General features: G+C 41.1%; 1 protein-coding gene across 4 annotated transcripts in view; it reads right to left on the minus strand.

Moving 5' to 3' along the window:
• Positions 1–19,594, minus strand: part of tbc1d22b (TBC1 domain family, member 22B) — a 35,849-nt gene that overhangs the window by 3,681 nt on the left and 12,574 nt on the right. For all 4 annotated transcript variants that reach the window (XM_030734617.1, XM_030734618.1, XM_030734616.1 and 1 more), the window contains 9 exons: positions 16,338–16,505; positions 13,057–13,127; positions 12,663–12,791; positions 12,475–12,540; positions 6,029–6,143; positions 5,736–5,842; positions 5,585–5,660; positions 5,338–5,465; positions 681–776 (listed from right to left, as the gene is read on the minus strand). In XM_030734617.1, the coding sequence (XP_030590477.1) occupies positions 681–776; positions 5,338–5,465; positions 5,585–5,660; positions 5,736–5,842; positions 6,029–6,143; positions 12,475–12,540; positions 12,663–12,791; positions 13,057–13,127; positions 16,338–16,505 (956 nt within the window). The remainder of the gene's footprint in view (positions 1–680; positions 777–5,337; positions 5,466–5,584; positions 5,661–5,735; positions 5,843–6,028; positions 6,144–12,474; positions 12,541–12,662; positions 12,792–13,056; positions 13,128–16,337; positions 16,506–19,594) is intronic.

Here is a 19,594-nt window from a genome sequence, read left to right on the forward strand (position 1 = left end):
GTAAAATGCATGCATAGCTGATTGGAAAAACTGACTACAAAACAAAAAGTGTCATTTTTATTTTCTGGTATTCAAGCAAAAATCACACTGACATGTTGAAGTGTGGGAAAACGTAACAAAAGACGAGAAATCTGAAAGACTGAAACGAGATTACTGAGAACAAATCATACTGAAAGCTACATTTAAAGAACGTAAAAGCAAAACCTTTTAAATGAATTTGAAATATTGTGTAAAAGAGACACAGCTTCCTGATCTGAAAGGACGTTAACACTGAAGTAAACAACATTCTTTCTTATAGCCAGCAGCGGCTATAAGCGACAGCGGTGTCTCGAGTCATAAAAGGAAGTCAAATCACAGTTTTGAAAATGACCCCACTGCTTCCTCGCTCCAGTTCATCATCTCAATCACGTCTTAATCAAGTCTTAATGATTACAGAACCTTTATTTAGTAAATTATGGTACCATATAAAAGCAGGCTGTGATTCAGGAAGTCTTGTGTATGCTAACATATTTTGTGATAGACACTTGCTAACTCGTTACCATAAACCAGCATCAAAATTGAAGATGAACAGAAAATGAAGTTAAATAACAGAAGTCAGCTCCCTTCTCACCAAAACCACTCTGCTTTAAATGGATCCTATTACTGTCTCAGCTAAAAGTGGATGACAAACACAAAAGTACCTGAAAGTCAACCATGGAAAGGATTTCTTTGCGCCACTCAATGAGGAAAGCAGCACAGACATACAGGTGGAAGTGGGAGAAGCCCTCCGCTTCAGCCTGTGGAAAACAGAACCATCGTAGCCAATTACAGCACAGATCCAACCTTTTACAAAAGTTATAAGAAAAGAAATGTCCGAACACTTATAAATACTGTGTAATAGACATATAGTGCAGCCACAAACTCTCTATCTAAGACTGACGTGTCTGAAAAATGAAGTGACCTAAAACTGTCTTTCTAATGTTCAGAAAGGGACGACTGCAAAAAGTCTGACTGTACAGAAGTCTGTGAGGAAAAAGGTGTCACGTTCCACTTCATCTGTCAGTAAACACTTTTCTGATGAGTTTATGGGCTCAATTCCCAGTTTCAAGTCCTATTTAAGACATCATTAATTTTTTAAATTATAGTCCTATTTAGTGTAAAATACAAGACAAAAAATATGAGATAATATACTTTGTGTCGTAGCTACTCTGATGATTCAAAAGTTGCCACAGTGTGCAGTATCTCTGATCCTTAGATCCACTCCTCGGCTGTCATGTCCACTTTTCTAAAATCAAAATGTTGAAAATTTCCAAAATGTTCAAGCTGAAGCTTTAATATGCAGAAGGTAATGTTGGTGTCCATCCTACGGCCAGTTTATGACCGCAGCAGTGTAAAGTCTATGGTAGTTCTTCACACTGCAGTTTGTGCTGTTGTTGCACCGGATTACTGTATTTTGTTTTGTTTTGTTTTTTATTGTCCATCAGTCACGAGTGCAGAACCTACTGTGTATTTCTATTGTGTCATCACTGTACTGCTTATCAGCTATGAATAATAAAGCTTCCTGGAACCATACAGCTCCTTGTATCCTCAATTAATCTTTTTGTCATCCATGCTGACGCAGCAATGCTGACCTGCTGTTGATTTCTGGAGGGGAGTACAGCTTGCACAATTAACCCCACCAGCACTTTTCATTAAGAGCCTAAATTGGTAGACTAATATACTGGAAGTGGCTATAACAGTTTGGTCAGTTTTAATTGGGGACATAAATTTAGGATGCACGATATAAACAGAGAAAAAACAACATGTAACAGATCATGATCTGTTAACCCCAACATAAAAGCAGTAAACACGAAACAAACAACTGAAATCTTACTTAATGTGAGCTCAAGTCACAGAAGTGGAGTCAGTGAGCAACACTCCTAACGTGCCTTAGCATTGAGCTCGCAGCTAGGATCTCATCATTTTCTTAGTCTACGCTAAATTAGTTTTTTCAGATTAGATAAAATATGTAAAGACTTACCTCGGACATTTTAAAAAGACATTTGCAAAGACTGTGGCTCATGGGGACGGCTTAAATTGGAAATGCAATACCTATGGCTTAAAATTAATCAAATTATGCTTGATCAGTCAGGCTCAGTCATTGGCCTATTTCAGTATCTAGTTTGTTAAAGATTTTGTACCAATATTATTTCACGGAGACTGACAACTTAGACATTAGTTGAGTTAAATAATTACTTAAATAATTTGATTGATCCACCCCTTCACACCTCTTTACTTCACTCGGACCACATCGTACACTTTGTACTGTAGCTGTACCTGATACATATCATATATTGTTATCAGCAGTCAGACCTTTCCAAGAAGCAAAATGCATCTAAAAGTATATGAACACATTCATCACAGATTTTGCTTCAAAGATAAACAAGGAAGCAATGATGATGAGTTAGAGGTTGTGAGATTTTTTTTTTTTCAAATTTGGACCAAATGATAATATGCTTAAATTTAAAATGCACTTAATTTATTGTGCACTTTGTATTCTTTCTCAGTCAGCTACAGGATTTAGCTGCTATGTGTGTTAATCATCTGGTGGTGTCGCCACCAGATGATTAACACACATAGCTTGTCACCTTTAATTATTTTTAGCTGCACATGTTGCACTAATGAGCTTGAATGCTTTTGCATTTGGTTTAAATGTACTAAATTTATCAGGGCCCCATTATACCTGCCATCTGGTGCTTGGCAAATGGCACTGTCGCAATCTGCCATCTCTGCTGGTTGTGCACCTCTCAGTTTTTGTAACCTGGTGCTTGTAGGATTGTTTTTTTACTGTGATTATAATGATATATCAGTACAGAAGCTCAGAGATTGACAGATTCTAAACAGTTTGAAAAGATAAAGCTTTGTGGAAAAAAAACCATTGATACCAGCACTGATGTGGAGGTTTTGTTTGAGTGGCAGAGGTAGGAAGTAATGAAGTACAAATACTTTCTTACTGTACTTAAGTAGAGTTTTCAGGTACTTTACACAGATATCTGTACTTTATACTGCTTACATTTTCAAAACAGGCTCATTACTTCAGCTTTTTTATTTCTTATCACAGCGCCTTCAAACATAAAACTGAACTGAGCCCGAATGGAGGAACAGTAACACATAAAAGACACTGTGTCTTGGTGTATCCATCACTGGAGCTTATCGCGTACAAAGAGATATATAATTTATGCATCATTTATAGTGCTGTACTCAGGGGTTAAAATAGGCCTGAATGATCTGGAGCGGCGTTTTTGATACTGTGGTCGCGGTACTTCAGCATCTAGCTTGTGGTACAGAAGAGGAGCGAGCATAAAGGGAGCAAAGTTTTTCAAAGTGTTTGTGCGCAGTCTGTCACGCAATGTGTCTTCTAGCTAAAGGTAGAGCTGCTGCATTTCCCAGGGAGAAAAGAATGAGAGACAACTTCACTCAGAGAAAGACGTGAGGAAGAAGAGAGGAAAAAGAGAAGTCAGACTTAAAGGTAAGGACTGCTCTGTGGCATTTGATAAACTGAAATTTAATGTAATTTTCTTATTTTTTAATCAAAAATTGCATCTATATATGATGTGAAGTTGTTTATTTTTTATATTGTGAAACACCTTGTAAAACAAACTGAGTTACACAAAATTTGTGTTATTCAAAGGTTGCATGAAAATAGTGGACAGTTTAGTGCAGAATAAACAGGTTAGCTTGTCAAACTGTGGTGAATTTACAGTAAAGCTCAGCGTTGGACGTGCACAGCGGCTGTGGTGGTCATTAGGTTGCATCAAGAGATGAATTTAAATTTAAGCTGATGATACTTAGCTTCATGCACTGAATTCAACCTTTATACCAACTGTATACAGTCCAGTATAGAAACAGTATACTGTCAGTGTAGGGGATAGAAGTCTGCCAGGATAGCAGCACGTGTCAGCTGATCGCAGCCTGTACAGAAAGAAAATCTACTGGAGCTCACATTAGAAATTATTGTGAGCTGTGATTCTACTGCACTTCACACTGAATCACTACAACTGATGTTAGGGCTCCTCCACCTGCTGAATCCCACTTTAACCCCTGACTGTACTCGTTTTTCTGTTTAGATTAATATAGCACAAGGTTCAGTCAGCTTTGCACAAAAACAGCTGGTAGAAATGACCAAAGAGCTACTTTTCAGAGTATTTTTAACACAAGTACCTGTACTTCTACTCAAGTAAATGTGTGACCTTTGCCACCTCTGCTGAGGGGCGACAACTACCGTATTTTCCGGAGTATAAGTCGCACTTTTTTTCATAGTTTGGCTGGGGGTGCGACCTATACTCCGGAGCGACGTATATGTGACATTTATAACACATGAACCAAAATACTCCAGCCACTTGACATCTCCGTGAACTGCAGCTTTAAGGCAGTCTTGCGTAACCTGTGGGCGCAGTGGATGATGGATAGAGAGCACAGCTTAACGGCAACTGGGAGAATGCGCCACCCAACTTTCCTGGAAGTCATTGGATGGATCAAGAAAACATGGGCTTCAGTGACAAACCATCCTGTTGGGATTCAGAAAGGCTGGAATAATTGGAACTGCAGCTGACGATGAGTCTGACTAACGCGACACAGAAGAGGAAGCGGCGCTTCGTCTACGGAGTGTACGGAATTGTTTAGAAGTGACACCGAGGATGAAGAATTCAATGGATTGATGGTTTGGTTAACTTGTTAGTATGTTCTTTATGCTATGGTTATCTGAATAACTTAATGTTACGTTAACATACCGAACACGTGTTCGTTGTGCGTCATGTAGCTGAATGTGCTACGTTAGCATAACGTAGGCGTAACCGTGTTCGTCCTGTTATTTAATCCATTATTATTTTAAATTGCCGTTCAAGATGGAATTTCTGCTCTGGGTCTCGGATTCTATCAACCCCCCCCCCCCCCCTCCCCCCCCAAAAAAAGTGCGACTTATAGTCCAGTGCGACCTATATATGTTTTTTTCTTCTTTATTATGCATTTTTTGGCTGGTGCGACCTATACTCCGGAGCGACGCATAGTCCGAAAAATACGGTATCGTTCAGGAGAATACTGCAGCGAGTACCTGTGCTGTAAGGGCGAGCACAAATGGATGTGATGATGCCATCAGCGGTGCATGAAGCGACCAATGTGGCAGGTATAATGTAGTATAATGTGTCTCAGGTGCACTTAACAAGATTTCATAAAATTTCTACATCTGGCCCCACAGAGCACAAAATAATCACAGTGCACTGCAGATGCAGGCACTGAATGAAATAGCAGCAGATAGTCTAAGACAGATGTGAGGGATCACTGCTCATAAAAGCTTAGAAAATGCTGGACACTCAGCTTTACCTGGTAGGTGTCCCACAGACGAATAGTGCAGCGAAGTGGCAACTCCCTCATCAGAAGATTGTTCATCCACCGGAAAGCAAACTGCAGGTACTCCACTTCATACCTCTTGAAATGATTGTGAATGTCCTCTGGCAACAGACGCGCACACACACACACACACACACACACACACACACACACACTTAAAACTGTGGGTTTCTATTAGCTTGTGGAAGCTGTTTCCATAAGCACAAGCTTGTCCTCTTACCATCTATCCTGCTGACCAGCTCCTCTAAAGCTTTCACTTTGTTCTGGATTCCAGGCTGGGCAAAGGTATAGTTGTCCTGAAAAGAAATCTATTTCAGTAAAGCTGCTCACTAGTTTTAGATTAGCACTGAGATGTATGTGTGTGGCCTGACCTGTATTCCATCCAGCAGCTTGCTCATGCACCAGAAGCTGTCAGCTTCAATATTTCTCTGGGTTTCCAGAGGCAGTGCTGCCACCTCGAAGTTCTCCATATCCTCCGCTGGAAAAACAAATAATGCTAAATGAGACTGATGACTCTTATGGAGATTTCTGGATGCGGACCACAGCTGAGCTTTGATAAAAAAAAGTTTAGAATGTTTTAAAATGTTATTTAATATATACATAAACCTGACCATAACCTAACTAAAAAACAAACAGTGCATTCCAGGTTCAACAGGTAACTTACTGACAAACTCTGACAGGAAGACAACAAAAAAAGGTGTGACCAGATCATTGATTCCTTGAACGTAACCGCTGGCTGGGTGACGGATGGCCCAGATAAAGAGAATCCGCTCAAAAACCTGAGGAAACAAAGGAAATTACTGCTGATGTTCAACTGTGGTAGTTTTTCCTGTCCAAATCTTGCAGAATATGAAGTGTCTGCCAAAATAGCACAAATGATTTACGGTTATGTTTTACAGATTTACTTTCTTTGATTCTAAAATTTGATTCTTTCAAGAGAATGAACTGAAATAAGAACACGAATGAGTTTGTGTTCTTATTTTATATATTGTGCAAATTTTAGAGTTTGGCAAACTGAAACTTGTGAAAAATGAGTGAGTGCAGTTGTCATTACTGTGCAACTGCTGTTTACATTAATTAAGGTGCAACAACATGACCGGTGTGTCTTATGCTTATGGCTGGGCATCGTGGGGAATATAGCTGAAATGTACTGTATTAAATAATAAGACTATCCTACAGTATATTACACTAGACTGCCAAAAGTATTTACTCAGCCATCCAAATCATTGAATTCAGGTGTTGCAGTCACTTCCATGGTCACAGGTGTATAAACCAGCTCCTAGGCATGCAGACTGCTTCTACAAACATCAGTCAAAGAATGGGTCGCTCTCAGGAGCTCAGGGAATTCCAGCGTGGTACCGTGATAGGAGGATACCTGTGCAACAAGTCCAGTCCTGAAATTTCCTCACTACTAAATATTCCACAGTCAGCTGTTAGTGGGATTATAACAAAGTGGAAGTGATTGGGAATGATAGCAACTGATAGCAAATCACAGAGCAGGGTCAGTGGATGCTGAGCCACAGTGCACAGAGGTCACCAACTTTCTGCAGTCAGTCACTACAGACCTCCAACCTTCATGTGGCGTCAAGAACAGTGTGTAGAGAGCTTCATGAATGGGTTTCCATAGTCGAGCAGCTGCATCCAAGCCTTACATTACCAAGCTCAATGTTGGATGCAGTGGTGTAAAGCACGCCGCCACTGGACTCTAGAGCAGTGGAGATGTGTTCTCTGGAGGGATGAATCACACTTCTCCATCTGCCAATCTGATGGAGGAGTCTGGGTTTGGTGGTTGCCAGGAGAACGGTACTTTCCTGACTGCGCTGTGCCAAGTGTGAAGTTTGGGTGGGGGGGGGGGGGGGGGGGGGGATTATGGTGTGGGGGTGTTTTTCAGGAGTTGGGCTCGGCCCCTTAGTTCCAGTGAAAGGAACTCTTAATGCTTCAGCATACCAAGACATTTGGGACAATTTTATACCCCCAACTGTGTGGGAACAGTTTGGGGATGGCCCCTTCCTGTTCCAACATGACTGCACACCAGTGCACAAAGCAGCTCCATAAAGACATGGATGAGCCAGTTTGGTGTGGAAGAACTTGACTGGCCTGCACAGAGTCCTGACCTCAGCCTGATAGAACACCTTTGGGATGAATTAGAGTGGAGACTGTGAGCCAGGCCTTATGCATATGCATATGATACCCAGCTTTATCTATCCATGAAGCCAGATGACACACATCAATTAGTTAAAACTGAAGTTCTTGTACTCGGCCCCACAAATCTTAGAAACATGGTGTCAAACCAGATACTTACTCTGGATGGCATTACTTTGGCCTCCAGTAACACTGTGAGAAATCTTGGAGTCATTTTTGACCAGGATATGTCCTTCAATGCACATATTAAACAAATATGTAGGACGGCTTTTTTGCATTTGCGCAATATTTCTAAAATTAGAAACATCCTTTCTCAGAGTGATGCTGAAAAGCTAATTCATGCATTTATTACTTCTAGGCTGGACTATTGTAATTCATTATTATCAGGCTGTCCTAAAAGCTCCCTGAAAAGCCTTCAGCTGATCCAAAATGCTGCAGCTAGAGTACTGACAGGGACTAGAAAGAGAGAGCAGATTTCTCCCATATTGGCTTCTCTTCATTGGCTCCCTGTTAAATCTAGAATAGAATTTAAAATCCTTCTCCTCACCTACAAGGTCTTGAATAATCAGGCCCCGTCTTATCTCAAAGACCTCATAGTACCATATCACCCCAACAGAGCACTTCTCTCTCAGCCTGCTGGCTTACTTGTGGTTCCTAGGATACTTAAGAGTAGAATGGGAGGCAGAGCCTTCAGCTTTCAGGCCCCTCTTCTGTGGAACCAGCTCCCAGCTTGGATTCAGGAGACAGACACCCTCTCTATTTTTAAGATTAGGCTTAAAACTTTCCTTTATGATCAAGCTTATAGTTAGGGCTGGATCAGGTGACCCTGAACCCTCCCTTAGTTATGCTGCTATAGGCCTAGTCTGCTGGTGGGTTCCCATGATGCACTGAATGTTTCTTTTCATTCACCTCTGTTTATACTCCACTTTGCATTTAATCATTAGTTATTATAAATCTCTGTCTCTTCCACAGTGTGTCTTTTGTCCTGTCTCTCTCCCCTCAGCCCCCTCTCAGCAGATGACCCCCCCTCCCTGAGCCTGGTTCTGTTGGAGGTTTCTTCCTGTTAAAAGAGAGTTTTTCCTTCCCACTGTCACCAAGTTATTACTCATAGGAGGTCATTTTGACTGTTGGGTTTTCTCTGTAATTATTATAGGGTCTTTACCTTACAATAGCGCCTTGAGGTGATTGTTTCTTGTGATTTAGTGCTATATGAATAAAATTGAATTGAATTGAATATGTAAATACTTCAAATTGATAGAGGCTGTACTTTCGTTTTACCATGACTGTAAACACACATTTGTGTATGTACATTGACAAAGCTGAATATTCAAAAATAATTATTGCCAGGGTTTTCAATTAATCTAAAGACAAATCTTTGCTGTTTAGAGAACCACTAAAAATCACTACATTTGCAGAACAAGCTCGGCTCAGTGCAGTTCCTTTTTAACAGCTAACTTCCTCTGAGTGTAGTAATTTGATTAAACTTCTTCCTCAATGATAGGCAAATACGCCAAACCACAACACTATATCACTTACAGTGCCCTCAGTACTATTCACCACAGAACAAACCAGGAATGTGAATTCTTTTGGGGAGATGAAGACGATATGCCACCTCAGCACACACAAATAAAGACTAGAAGGGCACTGAGTAAAGCGCATACCTCGCCCACACCAAAATTTCTGTGCCAGTACTACCCAATCCCACACAATGTTGCCATAGTCCATCATAAATTACTAGATCACAAAGACTAGAAATTTATTTTATTGGCTTTTAAAACCTGTAAAATGTGATTCTATATTTTTATTTTAAAAAATAAGATCCACATGAATAGATTATGGCATATACTGTTGGGATGTATTTTATTCAGTTTATGTACCCTAATAGCATCCTCAAAAAGAAGTAAATGAAAAAAAGAAAAACACAATGAAAAACAACCAGTTGTATACAATACCAGTCTGGTACTGGACTTTTTTAACTTTTGAAAGATTTTTGGTAACCTTGACCTTTGACCTTGAAGATTAAATCATATGTTCTTCGGTCCCTAAGGAATATTTTGAGAAAGTTTGGTCAAGTTTGGTTAAAAACCTTTAAAGTTATATTGCTAACAGACAGACAAACAAACAAACAGGAGTGAAAACATAACCTCCATGGTAACAATGAGAAACTTCATTATCTTCATTTCGGTTAGTTCAAATCAAAATATCTTACTGGTTTTATCTGTGCTGTGATCATCATATTCAATAGTGACAACGTGTAATTCTCCAACACAATTAAGATTACTCTAAATTGTGTGGGCTCAAACAGATTAGCTAACATTAGCCATAAGAAAGCTAGTTTTATCTAACAAAAGTAGACGTCAACACCAACCCAGAGCTAATTTCTTCTGGCCTGTGTTAACTAACATTGGCTAGCTTTCCTATTAAAGCAGACAAGCTGTTAGTCAGCATAGCAAACTGTCTTGAGGGAATAAAGTTACCTAAAACTGTCAGAGCTTATCTGTCTGCTAATGATTTTCAGCTAACTTAATGAAATAACCAGTGCTAGAATCATTTAGCTTAGCTCAGTTACAGCTAGCTGGTAGGCTAGTTTTTCAGATGCTGGATAGTTTTAATTGGTTGCACAGTAATAGTGATGCATAAATTATTATAAATATATAGAAAAAATCAATGTGTAATAAAAAAGAATAATCTAATATAGTATACAGTCATTGTGTTGTATTATGTGCAGGTAGACAGGAGGGCGTGTTTCTTTGTAAGAGCAATGCTTTGAATTATTTGTGAATATGTTATTAAAATTTTAAAGGGGAATGTGTAACTTCACATTGCTATGCTCAAGTGTGTGTGTACCTACAGGAAGACACTAGCAGCTATGCAGCAACCACAGACAATAATATCAATAAAATTCTACATCTTGGTGTGGCGAGGACACAAATGTGTGAGGGGACACTAATAAAGTGACTATCAATGGGAGGATCCAGTTAATATAACAAAGCCCAGAATGTACAATACTGTCAGCCACAAAGCAACGAGCATAGCGTGAATGGCTAAATGTGAACAAGGCCGTACGTTATACAGTGGTGTGAAAAAGTGTTTGCCCCCTGCCTCATTTCCTGTTTTTTTGCATGTTTGTCACACTTAAGTGTTTCGGAACATCAAACCAATTTAAACAATAGTCAAGGACAACACAAGTAAACACAAAATGCAAGTTGTAAATGAAGGTGTTTATTAGTAAAGGTGAAATAAAATCCAAACCATCATGGCCCTGTGTGAAAAAGTGATTGCCCCCCTTGTTAAAACATACTATAACTGTGGTTTTTCACACCTGAGTTCAATTTCCCTAGCCACACCTAGGCCTGATTTTTGCCACACCTGTTCCCAATCAAGACATCACTTAAATAGGAGCTGCCTGACACAGTAAGGTCCACCAGAAGATCCTTGAAAGCTACACATCATGCCGAGATCCAAAGAAATTCAGGAGCAATTGAGAAAGAAAGTAATTGAGATCTATCAGTCTGGAAAGGGTTATAAAGCCATTTCCAAAGCTTTGGGAATCCAGCGAACCACAGTGAGAGCCATTATCCACAAATGGCGAAGACATGGAACAGTGGTGAACCTTCCCAGGAGTGGCCGGCCGCCCAAAATTACCCCAAGGGCGCAGCGACGACTCATCCAAGAGGTCACAAAAGACCCCACAACAACGTCCAAAGAACTGCAGGCCTCACTTGCCTCAGTTAAGGTCAGCGTTCATGCCTCCACCATCAGAAAAAGACTGAGCAAAAATGGCCTGCATGGCAGAGTTCCAAGAAGAAAACCACTGCTGAGCAAAAAGAACATTAAAGCTCATCTCAATTTTTCCAAAACGCATCTTGATGATCCCCAAGACTTTTGGGACAACATTCTGTGGACCGATGAGACAAAAGTGGAACTCTTTGGAAGGTGTGTGTCCCATTACATCTGGCGTAAAAGGAACACTGCATTTCAGAAAAAGAACATTATACCAACAGTAAAATATGGTGGTGGTAGTGTGATGGTCTGGGGCTGTTTTGCTGCGTCAGGACCTGGAAGACTTGCTGTGATAAATGGAACTATGAATTCTGCTGTCTACCAAGAGATCCTGAGGGAGAATGTCAGACCATCTGTTCGTGTACTCAAGCTTAAATGTACTTGGGTTCTGCAGCAGGACAATATCCTAAACACACCAGCAAGTCCACCACTGAATGGCTGAAGAAAAACAAAATGAAGACTTTGGAGTGGCCTAGCCAAAGTCCTGACCTGAATCCTATTGAGATGTTGTGGTATGACCTTAAAAAGGCCGTTCATGCTCGAAAACCCTCTAATGTAACTGAATTGGGACAATTCTGCAAAGATGAGTGGGCCACAATTCCTCCAGAACGCTGTAAAAGCCTCATTGCAAGTTATTGCAGACACTTGGTTGCAGTTGTTGCTGCTAAGGGTGGCCCAACCAGTTATTAGGTTTAGGGGGCAATCACTTTTTCACACAGGGCCATGATGGTTTGGATTTTTTTTCACCTTTACTAATAAACACCTTCATTTACAACTTGCATTTTGTGTTTACTTGTGTTGTACTTGACTATTGTTTAAATTGGTTTGATGTTCCGAAACACTTAAGTGTGACAAACATGCAAAAAAACAGGAAATGAGGCAGGGGGCAAACACTTTTTCACACCACTGTATGTCTTATAAAAGCAAAAGCTCATACAAGGCCCCTTTCTATTGATGTAATAACAACATACTGTTTGTCTACTGCTTAAATAATTTGTGATAATGGCTAAGAAATAGCTAGAAAAGCCACTAAACTCAAAAACAAGCCCCTGCTTCACTTTAAATTGGACAAATGAACAAAACAAACACTAAAACAAAGTTAGCATTCCAACCCTCATCATGAAGAAAATGACCCACATGCACGTCTACTACTGAGATATTTGGACTGCGCTTCGGTAATCTTACCTCTTGTACTGCAGGCTGCTGAAACAAGGGAATCAGAGGATTTGTTCTTGGAATGTCAATGTGGATCTGACAGGAATAAATATTATTGAGATGTTGGTCTGGATAATGAAAGCAGACAACTGGTTTGTTCATGCTTCTTTAAGATACATAAACTACAGTTCTCTTTGGTAATTCAGCTGCAGCATTACCTGTCTGTATGTGTCTTTATAATGCTCATCTGTTCTGGAGTGATAATACTGCTCTATGAACCTGAAATATTCTTCTCGCTTTCTTTTCAGCACCAGCTCTCTGCGCTCCTTGTTGGCTGGCAGGTAACCCTGAGGGAGCGAGAAGAAAGGTTAAAATACAGAAGAGAGCCTTTTTTGATTAGCTGAACAATTTCAGAGGAACAGAACAGGCTGACCATTAGACAAGACAGAGAAAACTCAGGAGGAGTTTGGTTGTAAAGATAAGGCTTTTCATATTATCTGAGAATTTTTTTTAAATAGAATAAAAATATGTGGCTATTGAGAATGAATGCTTTGTCAATATTAAATGCTGAGAAGAATGTGCTTTCACAAAACTGAAGGTCACAAGCCTTACAGAAAGCAGTCTCCATGTGATTGGCCGGACCTCTCTTGGAATACCTGACCAGCTGTGCTTCCGGAGTTCTTCTGTAACAGCACAGAGCAAGACAGAAACAATCACTGTCAACGCTCCTCTATAGACACCAGAGCAGAGATCAGCATAGTCAGGCAATAGCACATTCAGCTTGCTGTAACCCAAAGTGACGAGTCAGCCTCAACCCTCATCTACACTAGCAAGTACAGCCAGAAAATCAGTTTAATGAAAAATGTGGTGTTCAACTCCACAAAAGAGATTTCTTTTGCTGGAAAAATCTCACCAGGTCTTTCATCACTTGTGTTAAAAATTTCATTTTATTAAACTGGAGGCTGTGTGGGTCCTTCAAGACAAACTTGTACCACATATTCTGGATCCATTTCTTTCTGGCAGTAAGCTCATAACATTTTGCAATAAATTCTTCATGCTGACATTCCAGTAAGATAAGCAAAATCAGAAAATGTTACCTCACAGGTTAGATACCTATTCTGGATGGCAGAAAGGTCATTAAAATAAAGTGGCTACAACCAGAAACCCTGTCTGGTGTCTGGATTGACAGAATCTCTGAATCAGTGTTTAAAGTAGAAATACTTATTTTGAAGCACTTTGTCATGTTTGGTTCTATTTGAAACTCTGGCGGTTTGGTATGTACAGTGATCCAAACAGTTACCTTCAGAAGTATATGTATGTCCACAGAAAATCTAAACTCTACAGCACAAGCACTAACAAAGTCTCACCACACAAGGTGCATCTCGAAGTGCCTTTGGGCCTTCACAACCCTCTCTATACCCCCCCCAAAAAGCATGATCTAAATTCCAGATACTTCAATTCAGAAATCTCAGAATCATTCCTCTGTCTCATAATGTCACTAGCTATACCCAGAAGGTTTTAGCAATGCCCCAGTTGGTATCCATCAGTTACAGCATACCAGCAGCTTTAGTCTCGAAAGCTGGGGAGATACTGTGCCAATTTTATTAAATATGCATGATGTGTTAACTCGCACTACACATAAAGTTTGAGTTAAAATCAGGCTCACTATGCAGCCAGAGTTTTGATTTAATTTGCACACACTGTATGGGTGAATGAACTGGAGCTCACACTGTGTGTAAAGACTGAGAGCCTGGTTGCTTTCATCCAGTTATAATTAACAAAATTACAAGTTGAACATCTCTGTGTCGTCAGAGTTGATACAAAGAGAGAAAAGCAACACCACTTTTTAAAAGCTGAATTTGCTTTGCTGGTATTTTAAGTTATTATACGGACGTCTTCATCTACAGTTTTTATTTACATTCTATTTCAGAGCTCAGAGATTTTTCTGGCTGACAGTGTGAAGCAGTTCAGTGTTTAAGCTGCAGGAAGGATTATAGTTCATTTTTAACTTTTGAAATTTTGACATTGCAAAGATAATAATTAAAAATGATATACAGAAGCATAACTCAAAAACCAAGGCTTGTATAGAGCAATTTTTGATCTATTCGATTTTGTGTACTGTTAAAAATTTCAGAAAACTATAACCCTCTCAATTAGGCCACAAAATGGCAGGTTTAAAAAATGACAGGTATAGTCATGTGAAAGAGAAAGTACACCCTCTTTCTGTTCTAAGGTTTTACATACGAGTAAAACCTTACATACGAGTAAAACCTTACATACGAGTATATAATAAAAAAAAATCACCTGTTCTTAGGAGGTTTTAAAATTATGTAAATTAGATGAACAACAACACATTTATTTATTTTTAACCAAAATTCATCCAAAACACATAAGCAGTGTGTGAAAAGATAATTATACATTTACGGCTTCCGTAGGAATTAAGAGGGAAAGTAGCAGCCAGAAGCTGCTAATCAAATAAACTTGATCAATTGATCATCATCAGTGTGAGCACCTCTATAAAGGAGTTTTGGCAGTTTGCTTGTCTGGAGCACTCAGGTGTGGGTTAACACAACACCACAGAAAAAAACATCAACAATGATCTTAGAGAAGCAGCAGCTGCTGCCCATCAATCTGGGAAGGATTATACGGCCATTTCCAAACAATCTGAAGTCTGTCATTCTAAAGTGAGAAATATTATTCACAAGTGAAAACATTCAAGACATCTGCCAATCTTCTCAGGAGTGGATGACCCAGCAAATTCACCCCAAGGTCAGACTGTGCAGCGCTCAGAGAAATTGCAAAAAAGCCAAGAGCGACTTCTCAGACTCTCCAGGCGTCACTTAGCATGTTAAATGTACCAACGGAAATGGTGTAGCAGGACCTGAGAGCTGTGCATTAACGCAAGCTGGCAAATCTCAATAAACTGAAGCAACACTGTAAAAAAGAGGGACAAAAAAGTCTCTCACATAGCTGATTGATTACTTCAAATTATTGCTGTTAAAAGTGGTTCTACAAGCTACTGGATCATAAGGTTTAGTTTTTCACACACTGCTTCTGCATTTTGGCTCAGTTTTTGTTATGTCTAACAGTCTTTGTATTTAGTTTCCTTGTGTGGTGTTTAGGTTCCCCTTGCCTTATTATCCCTCCCTTGTGTTTTGGTGTCTCTTGTGTCTGTTCCCCAGTATATGTTATTCCTCATGTTCTGTTAAGTCTGTGTGTGCGTCATGGTTGGTCACTTCCTGTTTTATTTTGACAGTCTTGTGTTCCCTGTGCTTTGTGTTTGGTTTTGCTTCCTTTGTGTTCATTGATTCACCTGTTGCTCCCTGCTGTGTCCACTCTCCCTAATTACCTTGTGTGTATTTAAGCCCTCAGTTTTCTTCTGTTCATTGTTGCATCACAGTGTGTGATATCTGCCTGCTGTGTGCGTGCCCCCTCCCTTTCAGTTCCTAGTATGTGATGTTTTGGATAATGTTTGATCTTGGATTCTGGGATTCTTTGTTTTGTATTTATTGACACTAAAAACATTCAGCATTAAAACTACTAAAAGTCAGCTCTGTCTGATGTGTCCTGCTATTGGGTCCACCCCTGCCAGCCACACAGCCTCACCATGACATTTTGTTGTTCATCTGAGGTTGTGTTGAAATAATCTTACAATCTGTTAAGGACCAGATGATTTTTTTATTATGTCCTGATATGTATATAAAACCTTAGAACTGAAAAAGGGTGTACTTTCTTTTCAGTATGACTGCACACTGTACCTGCATGTCTGGTACAATTGTCCTGTTCTGTTCTGTTAGCTATATTCTGATTCAAAAGGCATAGCCTTACTACAATGATCACAGTACTTTGGCTTATCCCAATAGCAAGAGAAAAGCTGCATTCTCCTGGTGTACCTAGGTCTGTGTTGGGACTAGCCAGTAGCTGCCTGAATTTGTCCAGCCGGCTTTTCTCCCGCACCGTCATGGGTGGTGCCCCTGACGCATTCTGATCCGAGATGCGAGCCACCAGTGGGATAATGGGGCGAACTGGGAGAGACTGCTGCTTCTGCAGTGTGGAGCGAACTGAATGAGGAGCACACAGATAAAAATAGGTAACTTTACAATGTATAATGAAAACAAGCGAGAGCCACAATATTAAAGGAACAATAAAACATTCAAAAACTTTCTAAATGCAAATTAATGTTAAATAAAACGAGTAAAGCCAAAAAGCTGAATATTATATTTCACTAACCTCAATCTACACATTTATTTTCTTACTTTGTTGAGAGAGCATATTTCTCCCATATTGCTTCTCTTCATTGTCTCCCTCCTAAATCCAGAATTGAATTTAAAAAATTTACTTGTGGTTCCTAGCATACTGAAAAGCAGAACAGGCGGCAGAGCCTTCACCTTTCAGGCCCCTCTTCCCAGTTTAGATTTGGGAGACAGACACCTTCTCTATTTTTAAGATTAGGCTTAAAACTTTCCTTTATGATTTTTGATTGTTGGGTTTTCTCTGTAATTATTGTAGGGTCTTTACTTTACAATATAAAGTACCTTGAAGTGACTGATGCAATTTGGTGCTTTATATAAATAAAATTTAACTGAATTACTTCTATGGCTATGACTTGCTATTTTAGAGATACCGGCTCTTCCCATTTAAATGTGGAGGTACTACAAGACAGTGATTTTATATACAAACAAAAGCAGCTTAAAAGGATTAAATTAGCTGAAGGGTCATGTTGCCCTGAAGTGCGATTACAGGCTATGGCCCTTTTTCCACTGCCCGGGTGCCGGTGCCAGTATTTAAACTGTTCAGCGGTTTTTCCACCACGAACACACTCGGTGCTCGGCCGAAAAAACGGGTTCAACTCGGGCCCCGCAAGCTAGCTGGCCTCGAACCAAGAACGTGTGATGCAAGCGGCAGAAGGGCATGACTCAACATAAAGTTTTCTACTGCTATTTCACTGCATGGTGTGTATTACATGAGAAAAGCGAAGCGATTTTCACGGTGAATTAGGTTGGGCTCTAAGGCTGAACTTGCTGCTTTGTATCAGTTCATATCACAGATAAAAGGACACAAAGTGCGTACTTGTCGTCTTGCTCATAATCGCTGTCTGTGTTTACCTCTGTGCTGCACACAGATGCTGCAGTAGTTTGGTTTGCACCATAAAATATATTTGCAGCAAAAGAAAGGGGAGCGTGTTCTCCCACGTTTGTGCGCTTCGGCTTCCGTGTCCAGACCCACCCACACTCATACGTAAAGGATCAGTTCACAAAGCGCGGTGGAAACGCGGGCCCGTTCTTAAGCGTTTCGCCGGTTCATTGAAACCGACACCAGCACTGGCACGAGCACCGTCACTGCACCGCAGTATATATGTCTGTGTAGGTCACGGTAGTCTCTGGAGCTTGAAAAAAGTCTGCTGGAGTTCTTCAAGTTACTTTGAAGATGTTTCACCTCTCATCCAAGCCGCTCCTTCAGTTCTAAATACAAATGGTGGAGAGTCACAGGTATTTAAAACCCTTTTGGGGGTTGTCCCCTTGGAGGTGGTCAGTGACCCACTATTGTTCATGTGCATCATCACCATTACCATTCTTGAACTGTGCTCATGAACGACCATCACTGAACAGCGGTGGTGGTTTACGACATCAGCTACCAGCCACCGACAACGCAGTCTTGAGATCCCTTCCCAGGCACCTCAATCCCCACTCACCCTGTACTTCAATTGACCTCAATAGGTCACTTGAGTCTCGCAGCGGTTTCACCCAAAACCCATGATTGCAATGACCCACTCCTTTTTTCACACCTAGGCGCATGTGATGATGCACTTGAACAATAGTGGAGCAACAACCACCTCCAAGGGGACAACCCCCACTAATAATTAAATACTTGGAACTCTTCACCAATTGGTTTTAGAACCGATCTGCAGCAGTAGCTGGGCTGTCAACTAGTCACCACCTGGTGGTGAGTTGAATCAGGTGGCTGGGGAGAATGCTGGACAGACCTGGTGCACCTAAATGTATTGTGAGGGTGCGCTGGGAACGCCTGGCAGAGGCCTCAGTCCACGAGATCTTCAACTCCCAACTCCGGCAGAACGTCAACAGTATTCCGAGGGAGACTGAGGACACTGAGTTTGAATGGACCATGTTCCACACCTCCACTGTTGAGGCTGCTGCTCAGAGCTGTGGCTGCAAAGTGGTTGGTGCCTGTTGGTGCCTGTTGTGGTGATAATCCCTGAACCAGATGGTGGTTACTGGAGGTGAAGGGAGCCATTGAGCTATCGGTCTCATTGGCTTACCTGTGGCACTCCAGAGGCAGTTGACGGGTACTGGCAGGCCGAGTGGAACGCGACTCGGATGGTAGCCGAAGCAAAAACTCGGGTGTAGGAGGAGTTTGGTGAGGCCATGGAAAAAGACTTTTAGATGGTGATTCTGGCAAACTGTCAGGCGACTCAGGAAGGGAAAACAGTGCTCTGCTCACATGGTCTATAGGGCGGGTGGGGCGCTGCTGACTTCAACTGAGGCTATAGTCAGGCAGTGGATGGAATACTTCAAGGACCTCCTTAATCCCACTGACACACCTTCTGTAGTGGAAGCAGAGTCTGGGGATGAGAGGGATGACTCACCCATCACTGGAGGTGAGGTCACTGAGGTGGTTAAACAACTCCTTTGTGACAGGGCGCCTGGGGCGGACGAGATTCGCCCTGGATGTTGTAGGGCTGTCTTCGTTGACACGCCTCTGCAACATCACATGGAGATCTGGGGCAGTGCTACTGGATTGGCAGACCAGGGTGGTGGTCCCCATGTTCAAGAAGGGAGACCAGAGGGTGTGCTTCAACTATTGGGGATCACACTCCTCAGCCTCTTTGGGAAGGTCTATGCCAAGGTGCTGGAAAGGAGGGTCCATCCATTAGTCAAACCTCGGATTCAAGAGGAACAATATGGTTTTTGTCTTGGTTGTGGAATGCTGGACCAGCTCTTCATCCTCTCGAGGATATTTGTGTGTGTGAGAGCTTGCCCATCCAGTTTTGTGGACTTGGAGAAGGCATTTGACCGTGTCCCTCCGGGTTTTCCTGTGGGAGGTGCTGCAGGTGTATGGGGTATCTGGCCTGTGGTTGCAGGCCATTCAGTCCCTGTACAACTGCAATGAGAGCTTGGTCTGTATTACCAGC

The sequence above is a fragment of the Archocentrus centrarchus genome, chromosome 7 (genome assembly GCF_007364275.1).
Source record: "Archocentrus centrarchus isolate MPI-CPG fArcCen1 chromosome 7, fArcCen1, whole genome shotgun sequence".
Classification (NCBI taxonomy): Eukaryota; Metazoa; Chordata; class Actinopteri; order Cichliformes; family Cichlidae; genus Archocentrus; species Archocentrus centrarchus.